This window comes from Peromyscus eremicus, chromosome 3, assembly GCF_949786415.1.
Source record: "Peromyscus eremicus chromosome 3, PerEre_H2_v1, whole genome shotgun sequence".
Taxonomy (NCBI): Eukaryota; Metazoa; Chordata; class Mammalia; order Rodentia; family Cricetidae; genus Peromyscus; species Peromyscus eremicus.
In genome coordinates this window covers 69882743-69906953 of record NC_081418.1, presented here as the reverse complement: position 1 = coordinate 69906953, position 24211 = coordinate 69882743, and the positions used below count along the sequence as shown (strand labels likewise).

Here is a 24211-nt window from a genome sequence, read left to right as displayed (position 1 = left end):
TCTAAGGTAATGACATAGGCAACCATAGTCAGATTCTAAGGCGGACACTCCCCCCAAACATGAAGTTTTACTCTTTTTAAGATATATACAGAAGGAGTGGGAGGTAAAACAAAAAATACTTGATTTGTTAACCTGTTGTCTTCCAAAGTCAGTGCATAGTTAAGCAGAGAAATAAATGATTCCAGAATAAGAAGTCTGCTTTTGAAAACACAAAGAAATATATCCCATCAAGGAACGTAAAAATAATGGAAATTTCCCTATAACGTGTTGATTCCCCATAAAATAATCCTGTAATTGTCTACTGTGTGACAGCCTGAGTCACTCAGCCAATGGAATGATTAATGAACAAGACAATGAAGGATTTGTCACACTGACACAAAGCAAGGAAGTGTGTGATAGTCATTAGAAACAAAGAATGAGATAAACATCCTCACCGCTAGGATAGCGGATGTGGGATGAATATTGAAGAATATCGTGGTTATAGAATTATCCATCTTGTTGTCCTGTTTGTCATGAGTGATCTGCTTAGTAAGCATGGGGTAGATAAAAACAGGTCCCAGCATGGGACCCGAGAGCTACAGGACACTCTGTGACCACTGACTGAAATGTGATTTGCTAGAGAAAGGGAGTGCTGTGGAAGCAGCCATGCCTGGGGAGAACTCCAGCTATGCATGCCATTAACATGCGCAGACCTCATTTCACTGTTGCAGAATGTAAGAAAATGAAGTTTATTGTACATGGGCTCGTATTAGGATGAGTGGAGTGGCTTGGTTCATGGACGAAGCTCCAGTTCTGGAATGGGTATTACAATGCAGGGTCCTTTTTCATTTCTTACCTAATATGTCTCACATGCAATGACTGGGAGGAAGGGTCCATACACTGGATGTTTTAGGCTAAGTTTACTGACTACATAGCCATGTAAAGGACGTGGCCTTCCATCTCAGAAAGGGTACATTTCATTTACCAAATGTAACAAGAAGACAACTCAGGAGATACTATCATTCAGTACAGACATTTTTGTACCAATTTCTTTGGAGAAAAATAATTAGATGTAATATGAGATCAGTCACTCATGTGTCAAGTGTGTTTGTGTGGGCCTGGTTTGCCCTGGTCATTGTGCACATCATGGGACCATAATTTATGAATCATATGTTTGCTTTGGTGGGTGGAAGACAGGATTTCCATGATGTTCTTTAGAAGTAACTATGACCCTTCTAAGGACATTTTTGTGTTTTATTCCTTTTTGTGTCTCCCGAAGTATCTAGCACAATGACCTTGACCCAGAAGCCCCTGTTGACTGAAGTCTGGGTGACACATTTACCGGCAAAGTCATTGCTCAGGAAAATGTATTATCTTACAGACATTTGATAAATCTTCTTCACTTATTTCCACTAGCAAGATCATATCGCACAGTTATGCAGCAAACCAAACTTCAGACATATAATCCCATCTTTATCTTGCCACAAGGAAACTAAAACAGATTCCTAAGAATGAATGCTGGAGGTGTTTTGATTCACTGCTTTACCTAAGTAACTGCTCTTGCACAAGAGGGCTGGCTGTGCAAACAAGATCTCAGATAAGTTATGTGAATTACCTGCTTTTATCAGCTTGAAGGGAGTTTGAACTTTTGGAGTAGATCAGACCACGTGTGACTCTTACCACTTAACCTCTCCAAGTCCTGTGTCTTAGCTTGAAGGGAGGACAGTGGTGTTTGCAACCTGTGACTGGGATTATGATATAGATCAATTAGAGCAGCCAGATGTTGCAAGCCTGTGAAGAGCCTTGGGAATGTCATAGAAGGTCTGTGGACTCACAGATACCCGTCTAAGGCCTCTAGTCTACCTGTGCATTGCCCTTTTCCAAATGCACGTGGACTCATTAGTTTCACAGCTATTTATTGGACACTAACAGCATCAGGCAGTGTGAACAAAAATAAGCACAGCGGATGCTACATCTACGTTCAGGCATCTTTGAGGATGGGGGCAAGCAGGATGATGTAAGCTGATGAGTAGGTAAGCATTTGTTGAGGAAGTGTGAGGATTAAGTGGGAAAGCAAAGGATCTAATACAAGAAAACAGGACTATTACAATTTTGGTTAGAGGCCAGAGAAGACATTGCTCAGGTGGCCTCACTTAAAGGAATGAGGGAATGAACCACTCAGATATGTGGGAGAGAGCATTCCAGGTGGAAAGAGATATGAGCACCAAGGCCCTGGTGCACATGGGGAGCATTCTGGCCCCCAGTGGGGCTGTAAAAGATTGAGTAAGAAGGGAGCATGGGGTGAGGCTGGGGAAAGGAGTAGCTCACATTAGACTTTATGTCTCAAATACAGCCTGCTGCTTTGATTCCGGTACACAGCCACAGAAAGGTTTAAGCAGAGGGGTGGCATGGGCTGGCTTGTGCTTTAACTGTACCACTGTCTAGAAAATAAAGTGGCTGGGGCTTAGGGCCAAAGAAGACCAATCTGGAAGCTGCTGCAGTCACCCAGGCTGCAGATAGTGTGATGGTGACCTGGAGGAGGGCAAGGAACCAGACAGGGAAGAAGACACTGTATTCCAGGTGCATTTGATAGGATAGATAGGATTGACAAGCCTCGTTGTGAACTTTAAGGGTACAAGAGAAAGAAATACAAAAAATGATACTGAGATTTTTGGCCGGCACATTCAGAACAAAGTTCACATGAATCGCAAGGGAGGTTACGGGAAGACTCGGGATTGGGGGCTTCATTCTGAGCATATGGAGTTTCCAGTTGGATTAAACAACTGGACAAGACATGAAGGCAACTCTTGGTGGAATTAATCAAAACTGTGTTTCCGAATACTACTGAGCAGGCCAGTGAGAGGGCTCAGCAGGAAAAAAGTGCTTCCAACCAGGTCTGATGACCTAAGGTTCATCTCTGGAACCCATGTGGTGGAAGGAGAGACTTGACTCTGACTCACGCCCCTAATAAAATAATGTAATAAAAAAAAAATAAAGCTGTATAACTGAACCAATAATAGCACTTGCTGAACTAGTTTGAAAGTGGAAGTACTGTGTTGTTAGAAGAAAAATGGCCCATAAAATAATTTGCCTGGAAAAAGGATCCTGTACTAGAAAAAGCTGGAACACACAGATAAGTTCAAAGAAAATCTGTGACCAATATTATTGGGTTGGCCCATTCTCCTATTCCTTTAATACATACTGATTTTAAATTTTGCATCATTATGCAGATTTTTAAGTCTTAGGTTTAGACTTGAGGTTTTTTTTTTTTCTTTCTTTCCTTTAGTAAAAGTTGGAATAGAAGACTGTGGGAAGAGACACCCAGCAGGTGATAGAATTGTGTGTCCAGTGCTCTAGGTCATTCATTTTTGTTTTGAAGGACATTAGAATGTTCCATGATAACATGGTATTTATGTGTTTTCCATGTCACTTGGGGCCATATGGTATGAGAACAGAGGTAAGAGTAAAGCTCTTTGTTACTGTAGAATTTTCAAAGTGAGCAGAAGGTATGGATGGAAATAATTATTGTTAATTAGCTTCAGCACATGCAGCTGTGTGTGGATCAATTTGGGACTGTCATTTCAACATCTGTCCTTCTCAGTCTTATGCAGGGAAGTATGTGCCGGCCATAGCACACTATATCCACTCCCTCAACCCCGTGAGAGAGTTCAAGATCCGCCTGGAAGGAATTGCCATTGGAGATGCATACTCTGATCCCGAATCGGTTGGTGACCCACCTTTTCTTTCTCAGTCTGTCCCTTACAGAGACTAATTCCTTTGAATTGGATGAACACCACTTTTACCTCAGAGGCCTAACTTGTTAAAAGGCAATGTTAACTTAGCTCCGATCTAATTCTTAACTAAACCTTTCAGTGTGTCAACTTACCGTTCAAGCCTCATTGGTTGCCGATGCCAGATTGTACATCTGTGTGTGTTGTGCTGTATGTATGACTTTTCTGTTGTATATGTCTCTGTGTATAATTGTCCACCTTGACTAATTCCAACAAACATTAATAGGTCATTGCAAAGCGTTTCTTCTCGAGGCACAGGGTGTCCTGACCTCTTCTCTCTGGTGTTCATGCCTGTCTCTTCTGTCCCCAGATTATAGGAGGGTATGCAACATTCCTGTACCAAATTGGCTTGTTGGATGAGCAGCAGCAAAAGCACTTCCAGAAGCAGTGCAACAAGTGCATAAAATACATCAAAGATCAGCAGTGGCTGAAGGCCTTTGAAGTGAGTTCTGGGGCCCCCAGGCTGCCCTACAGCAATTAAAACCATCTGAGGATGGGGGGGTCAGGAGGCACACCATGCTGTTCCAGCGTTGGGGATGGTATCTATCCCCTCCTCTGTCTAAGATCAGGAGTAGGGATGAGTGGGCATGAAGAAAAGCATTGCCTGCATTTCTCTGAATTCACTTTGGCTGTTTTCAACCCGAGATCATCCTGGCATGCTTATCTGTGTCTTTCATGAGCTGTTCTGACTTCCTTAAATGCTGTGTGGGATCTGAAGGGGTCTTGTAGCATATGGAAATCAGAAGCAAGGCAACCTGGGAAGTGGATGCCTGAGCTTCAACAGATGCTTGGAAACATTTAGAAGGGTTATGTCCACAAGCAGGGCTCCAGCTGGAGAAGTGACCTGGTGTGTAACCAAAGTCCCATGCTTTCAAGTGTCAGGATCAAAGACTACAAAATGTAGTGTAATGGGAAAGATCTTCCAACAGAAATAGTGTGTGTGTGTGTGTGTGTGTGTGTGTGTGTGTGTGTGTGTGTGTGAATATTATTACCCAGTTAACCTAACAATTGAACAAAATGATGATATGATTTGAGGCTTTACCCGCTTGTTTTTCTTTGGATTTGGGTTATTTAAGGTGTGCGGTTATACTTAACACTTTGATACAGGAACTTGCATGTTTCAGCCAATGCAAAAGCAGAGTAAGCAATCTTCCTTTGGTGATTTTGCTACACATCTATAGAGCCATCCTGCCTGACATGCTGGTAGATGAGACAAGGGCTGGACTCCGAGGACCTCAGTACGCTTGCTATTAGACTCATATTCCATGTACCTAAAGTCATTGTGACCAAGGCTTGATGTTAATAGAATTTCAGGGGCATCAGATGTGCCAATTATGACCCAAACAGGAGACATGCAAACCTGGGGAGAAAAGGGGCAGCTTTCCAGTGATGCTCATTTTATGAGTAGGGTTGCAGGACACTAATGGGACCCCTCATGGAGGTGGCTTGGTTTGCTATGGAGTCTGGGAACAGCAAGCTGTGCAGATGGCTTGAGAGAGGGAAGTCCCAGCCCTAGGCAGAATGCTGACCGACTCCTTTCTGTGTTAGGGTACCAGATGTGGCTGCAAACACATGGAGTCAGATGCCTTGTGCAGATGTAAACACGAAGGAACCGGGATTGTCTTGTGAGCATGTAAGATCATACATGCTTTCATGGACATTAATAGTATCTTCCAGATAGGCTTTGGGCTTTAGGCTGCCTGCTATGCTAGGGATAGGGAAAGGAGGAAAGCTTGAGAATTGAGAATTACTACCAAGCTTTATGTGGCGTGAGACTAATTTGCAAGAGAGAGAGAGACATTTGCTATAGGCTTGAAGGAGCTCACAGAGATTGTTAAGCAGTGTCAAGACCAGCTGAGAGACCTGAAAGAAGGAGGTAAAATGATGTCCGTGGCACATGATGTGACAGCTCTGACACGTACAGGCTGGGAAAACTATTGAAAAGTATGAGTATTTTGTGCAGTTGGAGACAGTGAGTCCATGGCCCAGGAGTCTCTCCTAAACCAAATTCAGTAGAAACTTAAAAGACCTCCATTGTCATTCCTTGAAGGTATGAGATGTCTCTTCAATCACTGATCCAAGATCTTGAGATGGATCAAAGCCTCTGAGTTTTCAAAGGAAACAGACAAAGCAGTGTTTAGTATATTAGCCAAAGATGCTAAGACATTGTGCAGTTCGAAAGGACACAGATATCCAAATCTCAAGTCCAACAGACTCAGCCTGTTTGATGTTCTGACTCTTATTTTAAAATTTTACTTATTTTATTTTATGTGTGTGAGTGTTTGCTCACATGTATATATGTGTACCACATGCATTTCTGGTGCTCCTCGAGGACAGAGCAAGGCATCACATCCTTGGAACTGGATTTACAGTTGGTTGTGAGCCACCATGTAGGTGCTGGCAACTGAACATGGGTCCTCTGCAAGAACAGCAAGTGCTCTTCATGGCTGAGCCTCCTCCTCCTGACCCAGGGTTCTGATTTTTTAAGATGGATCAATTAGTAAAAGAGCAGTAACAGCTGGTAAGAACATGGGAGACAGGTGATGCCATCCCTGCAAATGCACTGGTGGGGATGCTGGGCACAGAGGAGAGTCATGAATCATAGAAGGATACCTGTAGATTGTGGGAGGCCTAAGGCTGGGATGGGTTGGCCTGACTCCTAGCCCAGTGTTTCTCCCTTCTGCAGTAGTTCTTGGGTATTCCATAAAACTCCTGGGGCCTCCTCACAATTCTCTAAGAGTAAAATGGCTGATCTCTGATCCCTCCTCTCTCCTTCCTGACGACGCTCTGAATCACAGAACATTCTCTGTGAAACAAGTTTTGATTAGAAAGTAGATTTCAAAAGACTGAATAAACTACCTGCATTACTTGTTAGACGGCAAGTGATTTTGTTTCTTGGTGAAAGCAAACCTATTATTTTACTTTTTTTCATTTAAAAATTAGCATGTATGCACACATGTATGTGCATGTGCATACATACCAGCACAGATGTGTGCTTACGTATGCACCTGTGGAGGACAGAAGTTGATGTCAGATGTGTTCTTCACTCCAATTTGCTTTTTGAGGCAGGGTCTCTCACTTGCGTGAGAACCCAGGGATCTCCCTCTTTCCATCTCCAAAACTCGGACATTATTAGTGAGCACCATTACTCCAGGGTTTAGACATGGGTACTGAGAACTGAACTTGGTTCCTCATGCTTATAGGGCAAGAACCTTATCAATGAACCTCCCTCCCTAGCCCCAGTAAATTGACTCTTTAAAGGTTTAATCTAGTCAGGCGGCAGTGGCCCATGCCTTTAATCTCAGCACTCAGGAGGCAGAGCCAGGCAGACCTCTGTGAGTTTGAGGTCAGCCTGGTCTACAGAGTGAGATCCAGGATAGGCACCAAAACTACATGGAGAAACCTTGTCTCAAGAAACCGGAAAAAAAAAATAAAAGATTTAATCTACATTCTCACTGGTGTTGAGCATGGCTTCTAAAGATGAGTTCCACAAATGATGTGCACATTCAGTACAACTTCTATCCTAGAGTGGGCAAATTAAAGGAAGACACCTGCTCTGGGCTATGAGCCTGTGGATTCATTGTTTAACATGAAGGTATCTCCACAGTGTGAAGGCTGGAGTATGGCTATTTTTCTAGATGTAGCCTGGAGCAGAATCCCTGGTTTGCCTAGCTCACTTTGGATGGTTTCTTACCCTTCTCCTTCTTCATCCAGACCCCTCATCTCTATACAGCCAGATGTGGGACCATTGAACAGCCAGAAGTGTTGAAGACAGGGAGGGTGCTGGTTGAAGTCGTGGAGGGGCTAGAGTCTCACTCATGCCTTTATCAGCAGGTGCCCTGGCAAGCTACGCATCCCAATTTCCTCACCCAACACTAGGACAATGCTATTTTATCTTATAATAAACTTAACTCATTCTTGATGGTTTTCAGAATGTGTTGCGTTCATGTCATACAGTCCTTTCAGAGGACCCTCTTAAAATACATCATCATCATCAGCAACAGCAGCAGAAAGAGAAGACACACCTTCACCTCCTCCTCTCTTCTTCTTCCTGCTTTAACGCAGGCCTGACACTCTCCTAACATGCGGCACACACACACACACACACACACACACACACACACACGCATCTCTCCCCTGTTGACCCATAGGTGGGACAGCTATCTCCCTCTTTCCTCACTGCTGCTTCCAGAACACTTTTCTCTTCCCCCTAAAGCACTGAGCATTTTATTTCACAGCCTCAGAGGGCGCCACCAAGCACTGTTTAGGCCAGTTGTTTATGCCCTGGTCTCTCTTCACATTCTCTGGCTGGTTTGGCTCACCATCACTCCCAATATAATTCCTGGTAACTGTAGTATCCACCAGGGTGATGTTTTAATACTCAATTTTTGTGTTCTTTAGCAGTCTTGTTCTCTCCTTTAGTTATTTATTCCTGCTACAAAACAAAACAAAAACCAGAAAAACAACCAAGTAAATAAACAACTGAAGAGCTCCAGAGCCATCACCCACACTCTGAAGCTGAAATATCTTGATTCAGTCACCACATCTTATCCCCCCAACCCACTTATGTTCACAAACCAGCTGAAGCCATTGTCCAGCTCAGATGCCTCTCAGCCCATTGAACCACCACCTTCGTGAGCCCTAAGCCCTAAGTCTTCATTTCTCTGAGTACCCAACCTAAACCCAGGTCCATTCACACATTCCAGCCACTGAGCTCTGCTAACGCTTCCTCCAACCTCTTTGGCTAAGCTGAAACCCTGGCTGATGCTCCTTCTTTGTTCCTTCCATGCTGGCCCTTGTTCAGCAGCCCATGGCTGAAGAAAAGCCAACAGCCATGGCGAACGTCACCTTTCCCGGTGGTGATGAAACCTGGAGTCTATAGATACCTGCCACCAGCTCTAAGACCCTGAATCTCAGCCCACATTCCATACCCTCTCTGCTCATGCTGTGGGTGAGTGTTCCAGGGACCCTGTGAAGGCAACCCCTCTCACTAGGCAAACTCCCAAGTTGAAGCATCTGGTTTTATTGTCTTCTGCCTAGAATAGTCTTCCCCTGCTTGTCTATATTCCTGGCTTTCTCCCAGCCAATGGGTCATAACTCAAATGCCATCTTCTAAGTGAAACTTTGCTTTTCAGTGCCCCCTTCCTACCTGTAGGCACACACACCCATAACACCTCCCATTCTTCTTCTCCTTACCATCCCCAACGCACATATGGCTCTAACACTTGATGCATTTTGCCTTGCCATGCTTGTTTCCCGAGAACATAAGTTCTATGAGAGATGTCGTTCGCCTGTTACAAATGTTCAGGAAGTGAAATGAGAAAGGTTTTAAAAATATAGCGGCTGGAGAGAGAGCTCAATTGGGAAGGTGTTTGTCATGCAGTCCCAAAGACCTGGAATCTGAGCCCCATAACCCAAGTATAAACAAGAGCTTGGGCATGGTGGCATGGGCTTGTGCTGGGGAGGCCAATCTACCCTACTTGGCGAGTCCTAGGTGGGTGAGAGACCCTGTCTCAAAGGAAGCAGTGGACAGTGCCTGAGGAATGATACCCAAGGCTGTCGTCCTTGGGCCTCCACGTATGTGTGAGTGCATGCAAATGCATATCATGCATATGAACACATATGTAAACACATAAACACACACATATAGATACACACATCCTAACAAAAAGAAAAGTAAGAAAGAAAGACGTCCTTACTGCATGCTACAACAAGGGCTGTGCATGCTAGACCTCCCTGACACTGTCCTTCCCTTCTCCCTCTCTGACCTAGATCCTGGATAAGCTGCTGGACAGTGATTTAACAAATGAGCCATCCTACTTCCAGAATGTGACAGGGTGTACCAATTACTACAACATTTTACAGTGCACGGTAACAACGACACGTTAAAAACACAGTAATGTCTGCTTCCAACTTTGGGCCAAACCAAACAGCCTCTGATTGGAAAGTATAGCTCAGTTTAAACTGGATGGCTATGTCCAACGGGTATTGCATAATTTTGTCTCCTGACCCCTGGGGCTTGTTTCTCATGGCTGCTTAGAGTGACACCCGTAATATGTGATATTCTAGAGAGCGCAGAATGGTGTCTGTTTAACTCAGTGTCCCTACTAGACCTTGTTTGTCCCTGGGAGGAGGGGCTCTGGGAAGGGTGCAGGCTGGGACTGCAGCCCTGAGTGCTGGGTTTAGGCTTCAATCTGAGTCTCTTGAAAACATCCACGTTCTTTGTTATGCACTTAAGATGGCTGAGGTAATCAACACTGCCAAGCCTCCCTGAAAATATTTGCCTTGTCTTACTTTGAACTTGAGGTGTTTAGAACATTTAGGACTGCCCTCACTTCAAGGCCTCTGGAATACTTTTTAAAGTATTCAAGTAGTTTCTTTCATAAAAGTAGGCCAGAGTTGACTGACATCTTTTGTGTAGAGTTAAGTGAATAAGAGAAGGAGAGCCCACTTGGCAGTTCGGATGTGCGGACTCTTTGTCTACCACACAGGACAATACATTCGGTTTTTAAATTGCCTTATTTATGAGCTATTTGTAAGTAAAATTTTAAGTTACTTTTGGTGGGATTCCCAGCCCTGTGGTTTTGGACAATAACAAAACATGGCAGGAAACAGAAAAACATAATTTGTGATTATAATGTTTTTCTGTAGAAAGTAATATATTCACAGCCAAAAAAAAAAAAAATGCTGATGAAGCACAGAATTGTTGAACATAAATCCTAAACAGTATTTTTGTAACTTAGAGGATTTTTTAAAAAAATGAATATTTGCTCCTTTTTCTTTAAAGTTTAATGATTATTACAGAGACTTTTGAGTAGGGTTTTTTTTTGGGGGGATTGGTTTTTAAAAAGGGCTGTGGGTAACTTGCTTTATGTCTTTTATTAAGTGTCAGTATTTTGTCTATGATATAATCCCCCGATAAATTATAATCAGGTGATTGTGCGAGGGAGGGGCGAGGCAGAGCGATATTAGTGAACAGCAGAAAATGGCAAGTACACCATGGCTTTAAACCACTATGCTGCCCCTGGTCCCTTAAAAGCAGCTTGACCATCTCGCACAGAGCCAAGGTCAAGGAGTGATTGCTTTACATAGTCTACCCTCTTTCCTTTCTCCGGTATTCTCACCAATGAGCTGGCTAATTAGACGGTAGGGCTGCAAAGACTAGTGTGAGAAAGCAAAGCCATTCCCCGGGCACATTGGATACTGACTGCAAACTGAGGAGATCCCCTGTGTCTGGCCTCAGCGAAAGGGTTCCTCTTACCTGACTAGGATGCCCCATTAAAATGTCAAGCCTGAGGACAAGTTAACGGTTTAGTCACATCCTGTTTACTGTGCTGTGTGTTGTGAGAAAGTCTCAGCTTTCCCTCTAGGCCATGCCTGAAATCCTCCTCCATGACACCATCTGATGTACCTTCTGCCAGGAACCTGAGGACCAAGGTTACTACGGGAAGTTCTTGTCACTCCCACAAGTGAGACAAGCCATCCATGTGGGAAACCGGACTTTCAGTGACGGTGCCGAGGTCGAGAAGTACTTGCGAGAGGACACAGTGCAGTCGGTGAAGCCCTGGCTAGCTGAGATCATGGATCACTACAAGGTGAGCAGGGCACCTTGGCGGGGAGGTCCATCTCAGAACTCCTGGGTCACTGTGAGCCAAGAGGACATCCTTTTATTTCTTATTTTACTTCTTCCTTTCAAAAAAAAAATCACCTATTCTATTTATAAAATAGAAATAACCCTCTTTATTTTACTTCTCCAAGTTGTCTTTTTAATTGTTTCTGAAAATGAAATTCCCTGTGGCACACACCAGTTTGCATACTTTCCTAGTTAAGGAAAAATAAAGCCAAGAAGAGGCCCAGTCATGTCTAACAATCAGTTGTCCTTGTTTGCTCTATGATGTGAATGACAGCCTCATCATGTGTCTACTTAAGTATTGCTCCCATTGGCTGTAATCGGTGATTATTCTGCCTGTATCTGCCACAAGCCTAGCCCTCTTGGGCTGTTGCGTTGGAGTGAGCAAAGACACTGTTCCAAACAGAGCAAGGCAGGCACTATGTTTAGGGTTGACATATTCCAATTGCTTGGCCACAGGAAACCCCAGTGGAAACACAGTGAACTGCCCCTTGGTCCCTGACAATGAGGGAGGATGCTAAGAACAAGTGATCTGGGTCCCTTGTGCATTGCTCCTTTCCTAGTACCACTCTCTCACCAGCACCCCTGCATCCTAGGGATGGCCTGTGGGCGCCTCTCTGAAGGATGAGTGCAGAAATGATGAAGGATTACTTCCACTGAAACTTCCTTTCTGTATCTGGAAGAGGCGAGAGAGATACCCAGAATGAACAAAAGCCAAGCAGTCTGTAAGGCACCTTGTATGAATTAGACAAAGTCTTGTCTTCAAAGTATTTAATTTTCATCTCTCATAAGTTGTCCACACTCTGCTTCTGTAGAGTCACAGCCTTTACTGCTCCTTGTAGATGTAACCGTCTTTTTAAATAAGAAACACAGAGCCTATTGCCAAGTTAAAAAGCCCAAGAGGTCAGAGGAGTAGCTAAGAGCTAAAAACCTTACCCTTCACTGCCTCTGCTGACCTCCTCAGCCAGAGAACTACTTCCTGTGTGTCTGTCTTCTTATAGACTTTCTGTTCTGCCTTCTCATTGGTTGTAAACCCAACCACATGACCTCCTCATCACTGCCCATCTATACAGACCTCCAGATCTTCTATGGTTGGTATTGAGATTAAAGGCATGTGTCTCCATGCTGGTGGTATCCTTGAACATATAGAGATCTGCCTGTCATGTGATCGGGGATTAAGGGTGTGTGCTACCACTGCCAGAATTTTGCTATGGTTTGCTATTAGCTCTGATCCCCAGGCAACTTTATTTATTAACATACAAATAAAATCACATTTCAGTACAAATAAAATATCACCATAGCTCCTTTCCAGCATGAGAAGCATCCTCTATGACGTCGGTGTAGGAATGGTCTTGGGGATTCTCAGTGTACTGTCTGCACTCTGGTGCAGGAAGTGTCTAAACAAATATATACTTACCAGTTTGTGTTTTAGAATATTCCTGCCTGGAAGGCTCACCTTTTCTGGTCCTGCCCCTAGTACACAGGATTTAACATTTGTGTAATGTCTTGCTAGCCAGCAGAACATTAGAAAATCCTACACTCTAGGGAAGAAAGGACCACACAAGATCAGGCCAGCATTTTAGCCATCCTCACTTTTGGCTCTGCTGAGAAAATATGGTACTTGTCTCTTCTTAGCCTATTCTCCTCTCCAAGTGATTTCCCCTTTGGTGAGCTTTATAACATGCTGCTGCTTCTGGGTGCTTGCTCTGACACCCAGGCAGGTGCAGACCCAAAGCACATGTCCATGACCAAGGAATGAATAAAAGAAACCCTAGCTATATCAAAAATATACCCAGAAAACCTATCATAATTAATTCAGTATTTATCATCCTCAAATTTATTAAACAAAAAAGCATGTAACACTTGTGTTAAGACATAAAAAGTTAGAGATACCATAACAAAATCCAAAGTGACTTTGTTGAAAAGCATTTCTAGTACTGTTCTTTATTGAGCCCTGGGATGGATGGAGATATGTATCTACACACACACACACACACACACACACACACACACACACACACACACACATCTGAAATGTGAACCCTTTCTTAAGCATGTGAGGCTAGGGTGTGGCATACAGAATTCCTGGTGGTATAATGTTCCAAATGTTGACCAATCGACTCAAGCTGAGCCCTGGATGATAAAACGGAACATACTAACTAGCGTACATTTGGATATTTCAACATCTCCCTTTGTTGCCCCTATAACCCAAATTAGTTGTCTCGAGTCTTCTTGGCTGCCATGATAAAATACTTGACTGGGTAATTTCCATTCTACAAAAGTGTACTGCTGTCTGCTGGGAGTGCTGTGGGAGTGTGAGTCAGCTTCCTGTTGCCTTCTTTCGGGCTTCTCTTTGGCTGGAATTCCTTTATAGGGTTTTAAACTCATTCTCAAGAGTTCTACCCTCATGATCCCCTTACTTTCCAAGTCCCCACTTTGGAGATTGGGTATCAGCACAAGAATTTGGGGGGAAAGACAGAAATATTCAGACCCCAGTGCCTATAAATGTGAACTCCAATGAAATCTGAATAGTCTCTGTATGTTTCCATTCTGGATTAGTTTCCAGCAAAAGAAAATGGTTTAGCGGTGCAGATAATGCATGTTGCCATGAAGAAAGAAGGAACTGTGCAGTCAATCGAAACTCCAACTAGACAGGGCGGCTGTGGAACAGACCCTGCATTCATGGAGACAGCTGGCAGAAGCCTCTGGCAGGGATCACTGTTGGCTTGTCCGATGTTGATGGCGAACCTCAATGTGTATATAGCAGGATTAGGACAACATAGATTGGCTTCAGACATTAGTGTTCTTAATGTTCTATTTATGTAAGACTCAGCTCTCATTTGTCATAGAAAGCAGTGGGCCTGTTTCCGTTCATATGAACACAGGAGTCTTTCCCCAGTACTGTCTTCTCTTCAGCCAATGTGAGTGCCTCTGGCAGAATGAGGAAGGCCTTCAGGAGTGTCTAGGACAGTGTTTTGTTGTGTGTTTCCATGTGAACATCAGTTTCTGTGCAAACCAATGAAAGCACAGCTGTGTTCTTACAATGAATTGTAGGAGATTCAGATGCCACGATTTTGGATGGTGGAATAGTAAACTGAGATCTATACAACTAGAATAATCTGTTGGAAGATCTAAATTTCTTCATGATTAAATCAGGTCAGAATGTTGTGAGGATTTTTAGGGGTCATGTAATAAAAGACCGCGGTGGTCTAGACAGAGAACATGCTCCAGAGTCAGGTAAAACACAGTGAATTTGGGCTCAAGGCTGTTCTTTTAACTCTTTGTGATTCAGTTTCTTTGTTATAAAATGGGAGAAAAAAAAAGGTGTGTTTTCATGAGGTTTAAGAGTGATTATATTTACAGTAGTCCCTGATAGTTGAAACATGTTTATAGCCATAATCTATTTTTGTTTTTGTTTTTGTTTTTGTTTTTGTTTTTGTTTTTCGAGACAGGGTTTCTCTGTGTAGCTTTGCACCTTTCCTGGGACTCACTTGGTAGCCAAGGCTGGCCTCGAACTCACAGAGATCCGCCTGGCTCTGCCTCCTGAGTGCTGGGATTAAAGGCGTGCGCCACCACCGCCCGACTATAGCCATAATCTATTACCAAGAACTTTTAGACAAATTACCTAAGAGCCCACTATACATAAGAGTGAAGAAGTGATATAAGAAGGCAGGAAGGATGGCCCAACGGGCCTGATTATTGTTTTGCATGCTGCATTCGCATTCTCAAAGGCCAAAGATTCAATTATTATCTTACTAGCTTCTGAATCCGGGACCATTCTCTTTACTGCTGAAGCCAGTCTTTGTAAAAAATCTGTGAAAGATTCTTTTGGGCCTTGTATAACCTTTGTAAATGACTCAGTTTTTTTTCCTGGTTCCTCAACTCTGTCCCATGCATTCAAGGCTGCTGTTCAACATAAAATTAGGGTTTGGACATCATATAAACATTGTGTTTGTGCTGAAGCATATTGACCTTCTCCAATAAGCTGATCCTGGCAGACTTGTATTCCTTTATCCCTCCATTGTTTTTCTATGTTTTTAGCTTCATCCTTGAACCAAGTTAGCCACTGAAGCCTTTTACTGGGTTCAAGAACAGCTTGTGCCAGCTCCCGCCAGTCCTGTGGTACAATCCTATTATATGTTGACCAAGAGTTTAACATTTGCTTTACATATGGGGAATGCATGCCATAAGATACTGTCATGCAGGTGTAGGTGTGAGGACCTGAGTACACATTTCCAGAACCCACTTCTATGTAGTCCCAGTTTCCCCATGGCAATATGAGATTCAGAGACAGGTGGATCCCCAGAATCTTGCATGTCAGCTAGCCTGGAGTATGCAGCAGCAAGTGACAAAGAGACCCTGCCTCAAAACAGATGGAGGTCAAGGACTAACTCCTGAGGTTATTTTATTACCTCCACAGCAAGTTGTCCTCTGCCCTACACACACACACACACACACACACACACACACACACACACACACACACACAAGCTTATACAAGAAACCCCCAAACATACAAAAGCAGAAAAGGCCTCCAGATTCCCACTTACCTGTTAGAATTTGAGTTTAGATCACCACCCCATCCCTACAGAGAAAAAGCTCTTTTCAACATTGAATAAAACAAGGTCACAGAGTAAGTCACTCAACTCCAAATTGAAGGCAAATAGAGACTCATCTCTCCCTGCCTGGAACACAACCTGGGGACCTTAGCAGGAAGTGGAACTGTGACTGGCACATGGCTAGAGGCCAGTACGAGGTGTGTAGAAGTCAAAACATTGGGGACCCAGTTAAGCCAGACTGAACACGTTTGTGAATTTTACTTTCAAGAGTTCATCCAGGCTCTCCAAGGACTATTTGGGGGATACCCCCTGGCATTTATCATGGTCAGTGGAGAGGGTGGGGAAACATTGTGAAACCTGCCTGAGTGCTATGCTCTTCACAGGATCTGCTTGGGAAAGCAACTATTTTCCCAACACCAAACTTATTGGAGTTTGATCATAGTCTACTAGAGCTTCTACTTGATTTAAGGTGGGGTTGTACCCCCTTCCCCCAAAGCCATGGGAGATTAAACACAGTGCTAGTTGAAAATGCCTTCAACACAACCTAACAGACAGTGCTCAGCCCAGCCTGTCTTCAGCCTTCTCAATCCACTCACATTAGTTTGCAGCTGGGAAAAGTCATCTAATAGGACACTGCTCTAACTAAATGTTGACTGATTCCTGCATTTTATTGTTCAATGGATATGAAATCACAAAATGCAATAACCAAAACCACTGGTCCTGTGGTGCACTGTTGGGTAGCTGTCGCCTTGTGAGCTGCAGGACTGGTTGGAAGCTGTAGCTTGCTCTCACTAGGGCACTGCAAGAGAACACAGTCGTCTGTGTGACTGACCTGGGAAAAGGTCAGAATGCAGACATAGAAGAAGAGTCTCTGCAAATGAGTATCACTTTCATATCGTCAGAAAGTTGAAAAAGGCTAAATTGATCCATCCTAAGTCTGGGGCCGTCTATACCCACCTGCAGCCATCTTGTTCCACCGGGAGTGGCAGGGACAACCAGGAGGTTCCCAGGAGAGAGAGAGACTGTGAAGCTCCTCCCGCTCCCAGAGTCTTTCAGCTGCGTATGTTGACCCATTTATTGTAGTTCTCACTCCCACACGCCAACCTTTCAACAAAAACTTACAAGCATAACTAAAGGCAACAAGTGTGCTTTGAAGACACTGAATATTCATTAGAACCAGAATGAGACGTGCAAGAATGGCAACATTCCAGACCAGGAATTTTAAAACAAAACAGAAGATACTTAATTAGGACTTTCATAGAAAACGACAAAATTGTATGAACAGGTAGATAGTGGGTACAGAGATGTGGAAAATCTAAGAGGAAAAACAGAAATGTTAGTGATATAACAGAAATTAAGAAGTGCTTTGGTAGGTTCATTAGCAGACTGGGTACCACTGAGGAAAGAAAGTGAGAATAGAAACTTTAAAAACCGAGGTAGGAAACAGACAAAACAGCTCTCATCTCACAAAACAGTGTCCAGCTTCCGTGTGACAAGAGAAAGAAAACAGTGACTTTCATGCAATGACATTACCAAAGGGAGAATCTTTCAAAAGTAACAGAAGCGACATTGTAAGCAGTTAATGACAGAAAATTTATGCAAATTAATGCTGTGTGTAAACCACTCAGAGAACATTAGACAGGATAAATGCAAAACAAATAAACAAAACAGGTATCTAATACACAAGGTGTTCTTAAAAAAAGAAAGAAAGAAAGAAATATGCTCTCAGTAGATCTGCATTGTCAGAAACTTTTTCAAAGATTTTCAAAGAGAAAGAAAACAAAACATTCTATGAATAATTCAGCTGTATGAAATGAAAGGGAGCAAGGCATAGTGGGTACACCTTTAATCCTAGTCCTTGGAAGACAGAGGCAGGTGGATCTCTGTGAGTTTGAGGCCAGCCTGGTCTACATAGCAAGTTCCGGGCCACCCAGAGCTATATAGAGAAACTGTTTTCAAACACACACACACACACACACACACAACAAACAGACAAACAAACAATCCCCCCAAAAAACAACAAAAAGAGAAAAGATTAAGAAAAAAGGGAATCAAATAATGAACAGCATAAGCTGTGTAACAGATCTGAAGAAATCAGTGTGAAAAAATCTCCTTGAATAACCATGACAGAGTTGTAGGATATGAGACAAATACACAAGAGTTGACTACTTTTCAATTATCAGCAATAAATAAACAGAATTTGAAATTAAAACAGCACTATTCACATTAACACACACACACACACACACACACACACACACGGGGAGGGGGACTTAGGTGTAGATCTAGTGAAATGTGAACTCACAAAACTGATAAAAGATAAACAACACAGAATAGAGAAGTTTGCCTGTTTATGCATAGGCCAAGTTAGTATTACCAAGATGTCAGCTCATCTCACCTTGATCCATAGTTTCAACTTAACACCCACCAAAATCTGTCATCAACTCATTTTGTACATGTGAATAAGCTGATTCCAAAGTTCATAGGAAAAGTCAAAAGATTCATATTAATCAATACAACGTTAAAGATGCACATTGTTGGAGGATTTACAAAGACTTCCTAGAGTGGCCAGTACAACAGAGAAACGAAACTTCCCACAGAGCAGGCAATAGAACAGACAAATAGATCTGTAGAACAGAAAAGAACTGAGAAGCAGAGCCACGTAAGTACAGTCAGACGCTCATTTACAAGTTGCAAATGGCAGCACATAGGAGCAGGTATAATCTTAATAAATGTTGCTGAAAAACTGGATAGCCACCTGCAAAACGAGGACAGCTAATTCTAGGATACAGTATAAGTACAGTCACAACACATGTAGATTTAGAGCAAAAACAACACCAGGAAACTGAAAGGCTGAATCCTGTGACCGGGACCTGTTTCTCCAGATGTTCAGGTGGGGACTGTGCTGTGGGTCCATGTGAAGTGCGGTTCCTAACCTAAAGCTCAACACCAGGTATGGGATGGGCGAAGTACCTACACGGTCCCCATGTTGGTAGTCACCACTCAACCAGCAGAAACAAACAAAACCCAGAAGGACATTAGTCTCTGGGAATTTTCATAGCTAAACTCAATAAAAATGAATGTTTATGTCTTCTTCATGTTTCTCTGTGACCAAAGACCTGACAGAAAGTGACTCCCTGCGGGAAGGATGTCTTCAGGCTCATAGTTGAAGAGGACAGTGTCCATCATGTCAAGAAAAGCGTGGTGTTGGGAGTGGGTCACGCCAGAGTAGCAAGCCTGTGCTCCCGTCGGCGTGCATCAGAAAACAGGAGAATGCTGCCACACATCTGGCTTTTGGTGCTCATGTGGCGCTCTCCTTTTTTGTTTCTATTCAGTCCTGGATCCCAGCCTATGGGTTGGTGGCACCCAAATTCAGCATAAGTCTCCCTTTCTCAGTTAACCCTCTTCCTCAAAGACACAGCCATAGGTGAGTCTCCTAGGTGATTCTAAACACAGTTAAATTGACAACAAAGACTAAGCATCTCAGTCCACAATTAAAAAAAAAAAATTACTTACCACACAAACAGGCTGCCATACAGAGTAAACAGACGTGGAGAGTCAAGATGCTTGATATGCAGAAAACATATAAAATAATTATGTATAGTATACTTAAATATGTAAAATGGGGTTACAAAATAAGAAATAAATAAGGAATTATCAAATATCTTGAAGCTGGGTCAGTAAGATGGCTCAGCAGGTAAAAGTGCTTGTCCAGCCAATCCTGACTACCTGAGTTTGATCTCTGGGGTGCTCATAATGGAAAAAGAGAACCAACTTTTGCAAGTTGTCCTCTGCCCTACACACACACACACACACACACACACACACACACACACACACACACTATGACATGCGTGTATTGCCCTCAATAAGAAAATAAATAGTAAGCAAGTAAGTAAATAATGTAAAAGTATTTTTAAAATATGAGGAGGCCAGTTTTCAGGATAACGAACTGGCATCAAATGAAACAGTTGTTGAATAAAACAAAAAGGAGAAATGACATTTACTGTGTGTCTAAGCAAACTCATCGAGGGTAAAAAGGAAGGGATGAAAGGAGAGCATTGGGGTGGTTTGTGCACATTCTTCAAGACTGCCAGCACCCGGCACCTTTCTGGTTTTCCTTTGCTTGCTTTTGTGTCTTTGTAGAACTTTCTATGTACATTCTCCGTCCGCTTATTGATTGGTTTGTCTTTGAATTGTGTAGCTGTAAGCGTTTCTTCCACAGTTCATACAAGTACTTTACTAACTCTCAGGGTTTTTTCTCCATGGTGTTCCTCAAGGCCCACAGTTCTTGGTTTTGGTGAATTCTCCTTGATCTCTGCCCTCTTTTATTGTGGGTGCTTTGTTACTGTACCTAAGAGGCCAATGCTTAACCCAAAAGAGCAGAGGTATAGTCCTCTGTTGTTTTTTTATATTTTACTCACACATACACACGCAAATGAGAAGGAACATGGTTTATCTTTCTGAACCTGTGTTACTTCCCTTAATATAAAAAATTCAGTTTTATCCGTTTTCCTATTCACTTTATTTTTTTATTTTTTATTTTTTTTGTTTTCGAGACAGGGTTTCTCTGTGTAGTTTTGGTGCCTGTCCTAGATCTTGCTCTGTAGACCAGGCTGGCCTCAAACTCACAGAGATCCGCCTGGCTCTGCCTCCCAAGTGCTGGGATTAAAGGTGTGTGCCACCACCACCCGGCTTCCTATGCACTTTATAGGTTAATTGTCTTTGTAGCTGAATGAAATTTTATTGTGTAGAATCATCCATTCATCTATTGCTAGAGCTCCAAGCTGATTTCATTTCTTTGCCATTATGAATAGAGCAGCAATAAACATGAATTAGCAGGTATCTCTATTGTAAGGTACAGAATCCTTGGGCTAGCTCAGGAGAAGTCTAGATGAGTCATGGGAGGATGTTGGACTTGGTTCAAGGCCTTTTCTGCATTTATCAATATGACTTTGTATTATCTGTCTTACAGTCCATTTGCTGATGTGTTACATTTGTTGATTTGCATATATTGAACCCACAGGATCTCAAGAATAAAGAGTACTTGATTATGAAGAACAACCTTCTCAATGTTTTCTTTAAAGTAGTTTTCAGGTATTTTGTTGATTTTTTTTCCAGCTATGTTCATTGGGGAGATTAATCTTCAATTTCCTTTTTTTTTTTTTTTTTTTTTTTTGCCATCTCTGTGCAGTTTTGGTGTCAGGATAATGTTGGCTTTGTCACAAGGGTTTGCTAGTGTCCTTTCTTTTTCTGCATTATGGGACACTTTGAAAAGCATTACTATTAGTTTTTTGGAGGTCTGATGGGTTCAGCCATGAATCCGTCTAGGTCTTATTTTTAGTTGGAAAAAATTGTTTTTACTACATTGGTCTCACTGCTTGCTACAGAGTCATTTAAATCATCTTATCTTGATTTGATTTGGGGACATCATTTCATCTAAAAATTCATCCGTTTGTTTTAGATTTTCCAAATTATGGAATATATGCTTTCAAGGTATGCCCTAGTGAGTCCTGAATTTCATTAGTATCTTTTGCAATGGCTTCCTTTTCATCTCTAATTTTGTTAATTTAAGGCTTCTCTCCCCTTTGTTTAGTTTGGCTAAGGGTTTTTCAATCTTATTTATTTTTTCAAAGACTCGCTTCTTTGCTTCATTGATTTGTTCACTTTCATGTTGTCAATGTCTGTCCTGATCTTATTATTACTTTCCATCTGATTTGGGCCTTGGCTTTCTCTTGTTTTTCCAGTGCCCTAGGGTATATAAATAAGCCATTTATTTGCAATTTCTCTGATTTCTTAACATGGACACTTACAGTGATAAACTTCCTTCTTCAGACTGCTTTCATTATAATCTATATTTTTTAGTTTGCTGTGTTTTTATTTTCAGTTTCTGGGAGCTTATTGATTTCCTCCTTGGTTTCTTCAAACACCTACCCACCATTCATTCAACAGTGTTATTTAATCTGCCTGATTTTGTGTATGCTCTATAATTCCTCCTACTGTTGATCTGGAGACCTACTGCATTGCAAACAGAACATAAGAAGTTATGTCAGTTTTCTTGTCTTTGTGAAGACTTGCTTTGTGTTTTAAGATATGATCTAATTAGAGAATGATCCATAGGCTACTGAGAAGAACGTGTGCTCTACAGTGTTTGCATGGAATGCTGTGTAGAAGTCTGTTAAGACCATTTGATCCATGACGCCATTTAGTTCAGATGTTTCTCTGTTTATTTTAATGTATTAATTTGTTTTATTTGGCTGTTTGCTTTTATAAGGCAGGGTATCGCTATGTTACCTTAACCAGCCTGATCTTGATGAGTAGATGAAGCTGGTATTGAACTCACAGAGATCTGCCTGCTTCTCTCTCCCTAGTGCTGGAATTTCAGCACCCACCACACCTGGCTTTCTGTTTATCTTATGTCAGGCTAACCTCCTGTCTATGGATGAGAGTAGGGCATCAAAGTCACCACGGTTACTGTGTTGAGGTTGGTCTGTGATGTTAGTAGCGTTAGTTTCATGCCATTAGGTACACCCGTGTTCAGTGTATGTTTAGAATTGTAGTGTCTTCTTGATGGCTTTCCCCTAGAGCTGTATGGAGTGACCTCGTTTATATCTGACAAGTAGGGCTTGAACTCTCTAGCAACCCTATGAAAGCTGGAACAGAAGCCTCATGGGCATGCTGACCTCATTAGGGCAAGGAGAGGAGTTGAAGTGCTCTGTGTATACTGACTGCAGTAGTAAGATGGACGGGATCAGAGCCTCGTGGACACACACTTTGCACCAGGACAATGGGTTGAGCTGTTGACTCCCAGGTGCACTGGCACTTTGTCCCCTGGGGTACAGAGAGGGCTGAAGCCTCACTATGTAGAGTCCTCACTAGGTTGGCAGCTCATTGGCATGCTGACCTCACAGGGCAATGGGTGCAGCTGAAGTATCCCTGGTACACTGACCCCACCATCTCAACAAGCAAGGCTAAAGCCCCACAGATGTTTTTACCACAAGGGGAAATAGGCAAGACTGGAGCCTTTCATGTATAGATGGTCCTTGCCAGAACGATGGGTAGAGCTGGAGCCTCCCAATAGGCCATGCTCATGAGTTCAGAGGGCACGGCTGCAGCCTCCTAGGAACATGGTTCAGTATATTAAGGTGGATGGTACATGTGTGATTACATTTCTTATCATGCTTCTAAACCTATAGATACGCTATGATGCTATGTGGTCTTTGGTGTGTGTCTGTGTGAAATTTTATTGAAGGCACATATTGACTACTTTTATGCAGATATTTAATTTACTGTATTGTAAACATTTGGACTGCTCTGTGGGAAAATGTCCTGAAAGCCTCTCAACCTGATGCAAAGAGTTGTGAGACAGTGTGGTGGAGAAAAGACCCTGATCTACCCTCATAGAGAATCCTAACAACTTTACTCAATATTGGAAAGAGATCCCGTAATCCAAACTAGCGGTAACTACTAGAACAATCTTTTGCACCTGGCTCTGCGTACCAAGTGCTTGGCATCGGATTAGCCCTGTAAATCATATGCGATTACATCCTTTCGGTGGTGGTGTGGAAGATCATTCAGGGTCAGAAGTCAAAGTTCTTGGAATTTGGGATCCCCCATCTCCTTTCATTTCGGATCTGTAAAATTGTATCTTATCTCATAGAAAATAAGCATTCTCAGGGTGGCTGTGTACCCTTGTTCATCACTCTGTATCCATATCCTGGCCCAGGGCCAGGTGCATGGCAGACAACTCAATAACCCTTAATCAATGGAAAAGGAATTGTCGCAGGAACAAAGGAAGCGGTAAACGTCTTGATGGATTGCAGATGTCACTAATACACTTCGCTTCCTTTAATCTTCCTTTCCTGTTGTCCTGAAACTCTCCTTCTACCACAGCTGTGATTCTCATGACTCATTTTACATCAGGAGCACCAGGGGAACTTCAAAATCACCCAGCCATGGCCCTCCCCATGAAAGGTGCTGATGTGGTTAGCAATAAGCATATAGTGGCGTGCAGTAAGTTTTTAAAGAATGAAGGAGAGAAAATAAAGATTGAGTTACAGAAAGAAAGGAGGTCCATGTATACAGTAAACGGTCTTCACAATCATGAGTACAAATCATTTGCCACCTTAATTACCACTGACTATATTGTATATGTGATCCTCCTTTCTCATGTTAACAGCATTTCCAAACAAGTCAAATATAAATATTCTCGCTTAGATAGACTTTACCCTGATTTTACAATAGTAGAGTTG

The 24211-nt window shown here is 42.5% G+C and overlaps 1 protein-coding gene and 1 long non-coding RNA gene across 4 annotated transcripts in view; one reads left to right on the top strand and one right to left on the bottom strand.

Annotated features, from left to right (window-relative positions):
* Cpvl (carboxypeptidase vitellogenic like) overlaps positions 1 to 24211 on the top strand; it is a 109075-nt gene that overhangs the window by 41223 nt on the left and 43641 nt on the right. For 2 of the 3 annotated variants that reach the window (XM_059257864.1, XM_059257863.1), the window contains exons 8-11: positions 3581 to 3703; positions 4081 to 4212; positions 9543 to 9641; positions 11192 to 11365. In XM_059257864.1, coding sequence (XP_059113847.1) covers positions 3581 to 3703; positions 4081 to 4212; positions 9543 to 9641; positions 11192 to 11365 — 528 coding nt within the window. The remainder of the gene's footprint in view (positions 1 to 3580; positions 3704 to 4080; positions 4213 to 9542; positions 9642 to 11191; positions 11366 to 24211) is intronic. The other variant, XM_059257865.1, reaches the window with a different exon arrangement.
* Positions 16609 to 17113, bottom strand: LOC131906971 (uncharacterized). The gene is made up of 2 exons (XR_009378257.1): positions 16917 to 17113; positions 16609 to 16758 (listed from the first exon to the last, which is right to left on the bottom strand). It is a non-coding gene; the product is annotated as an uncharacterized LOC131906971 (long non-coding RNA).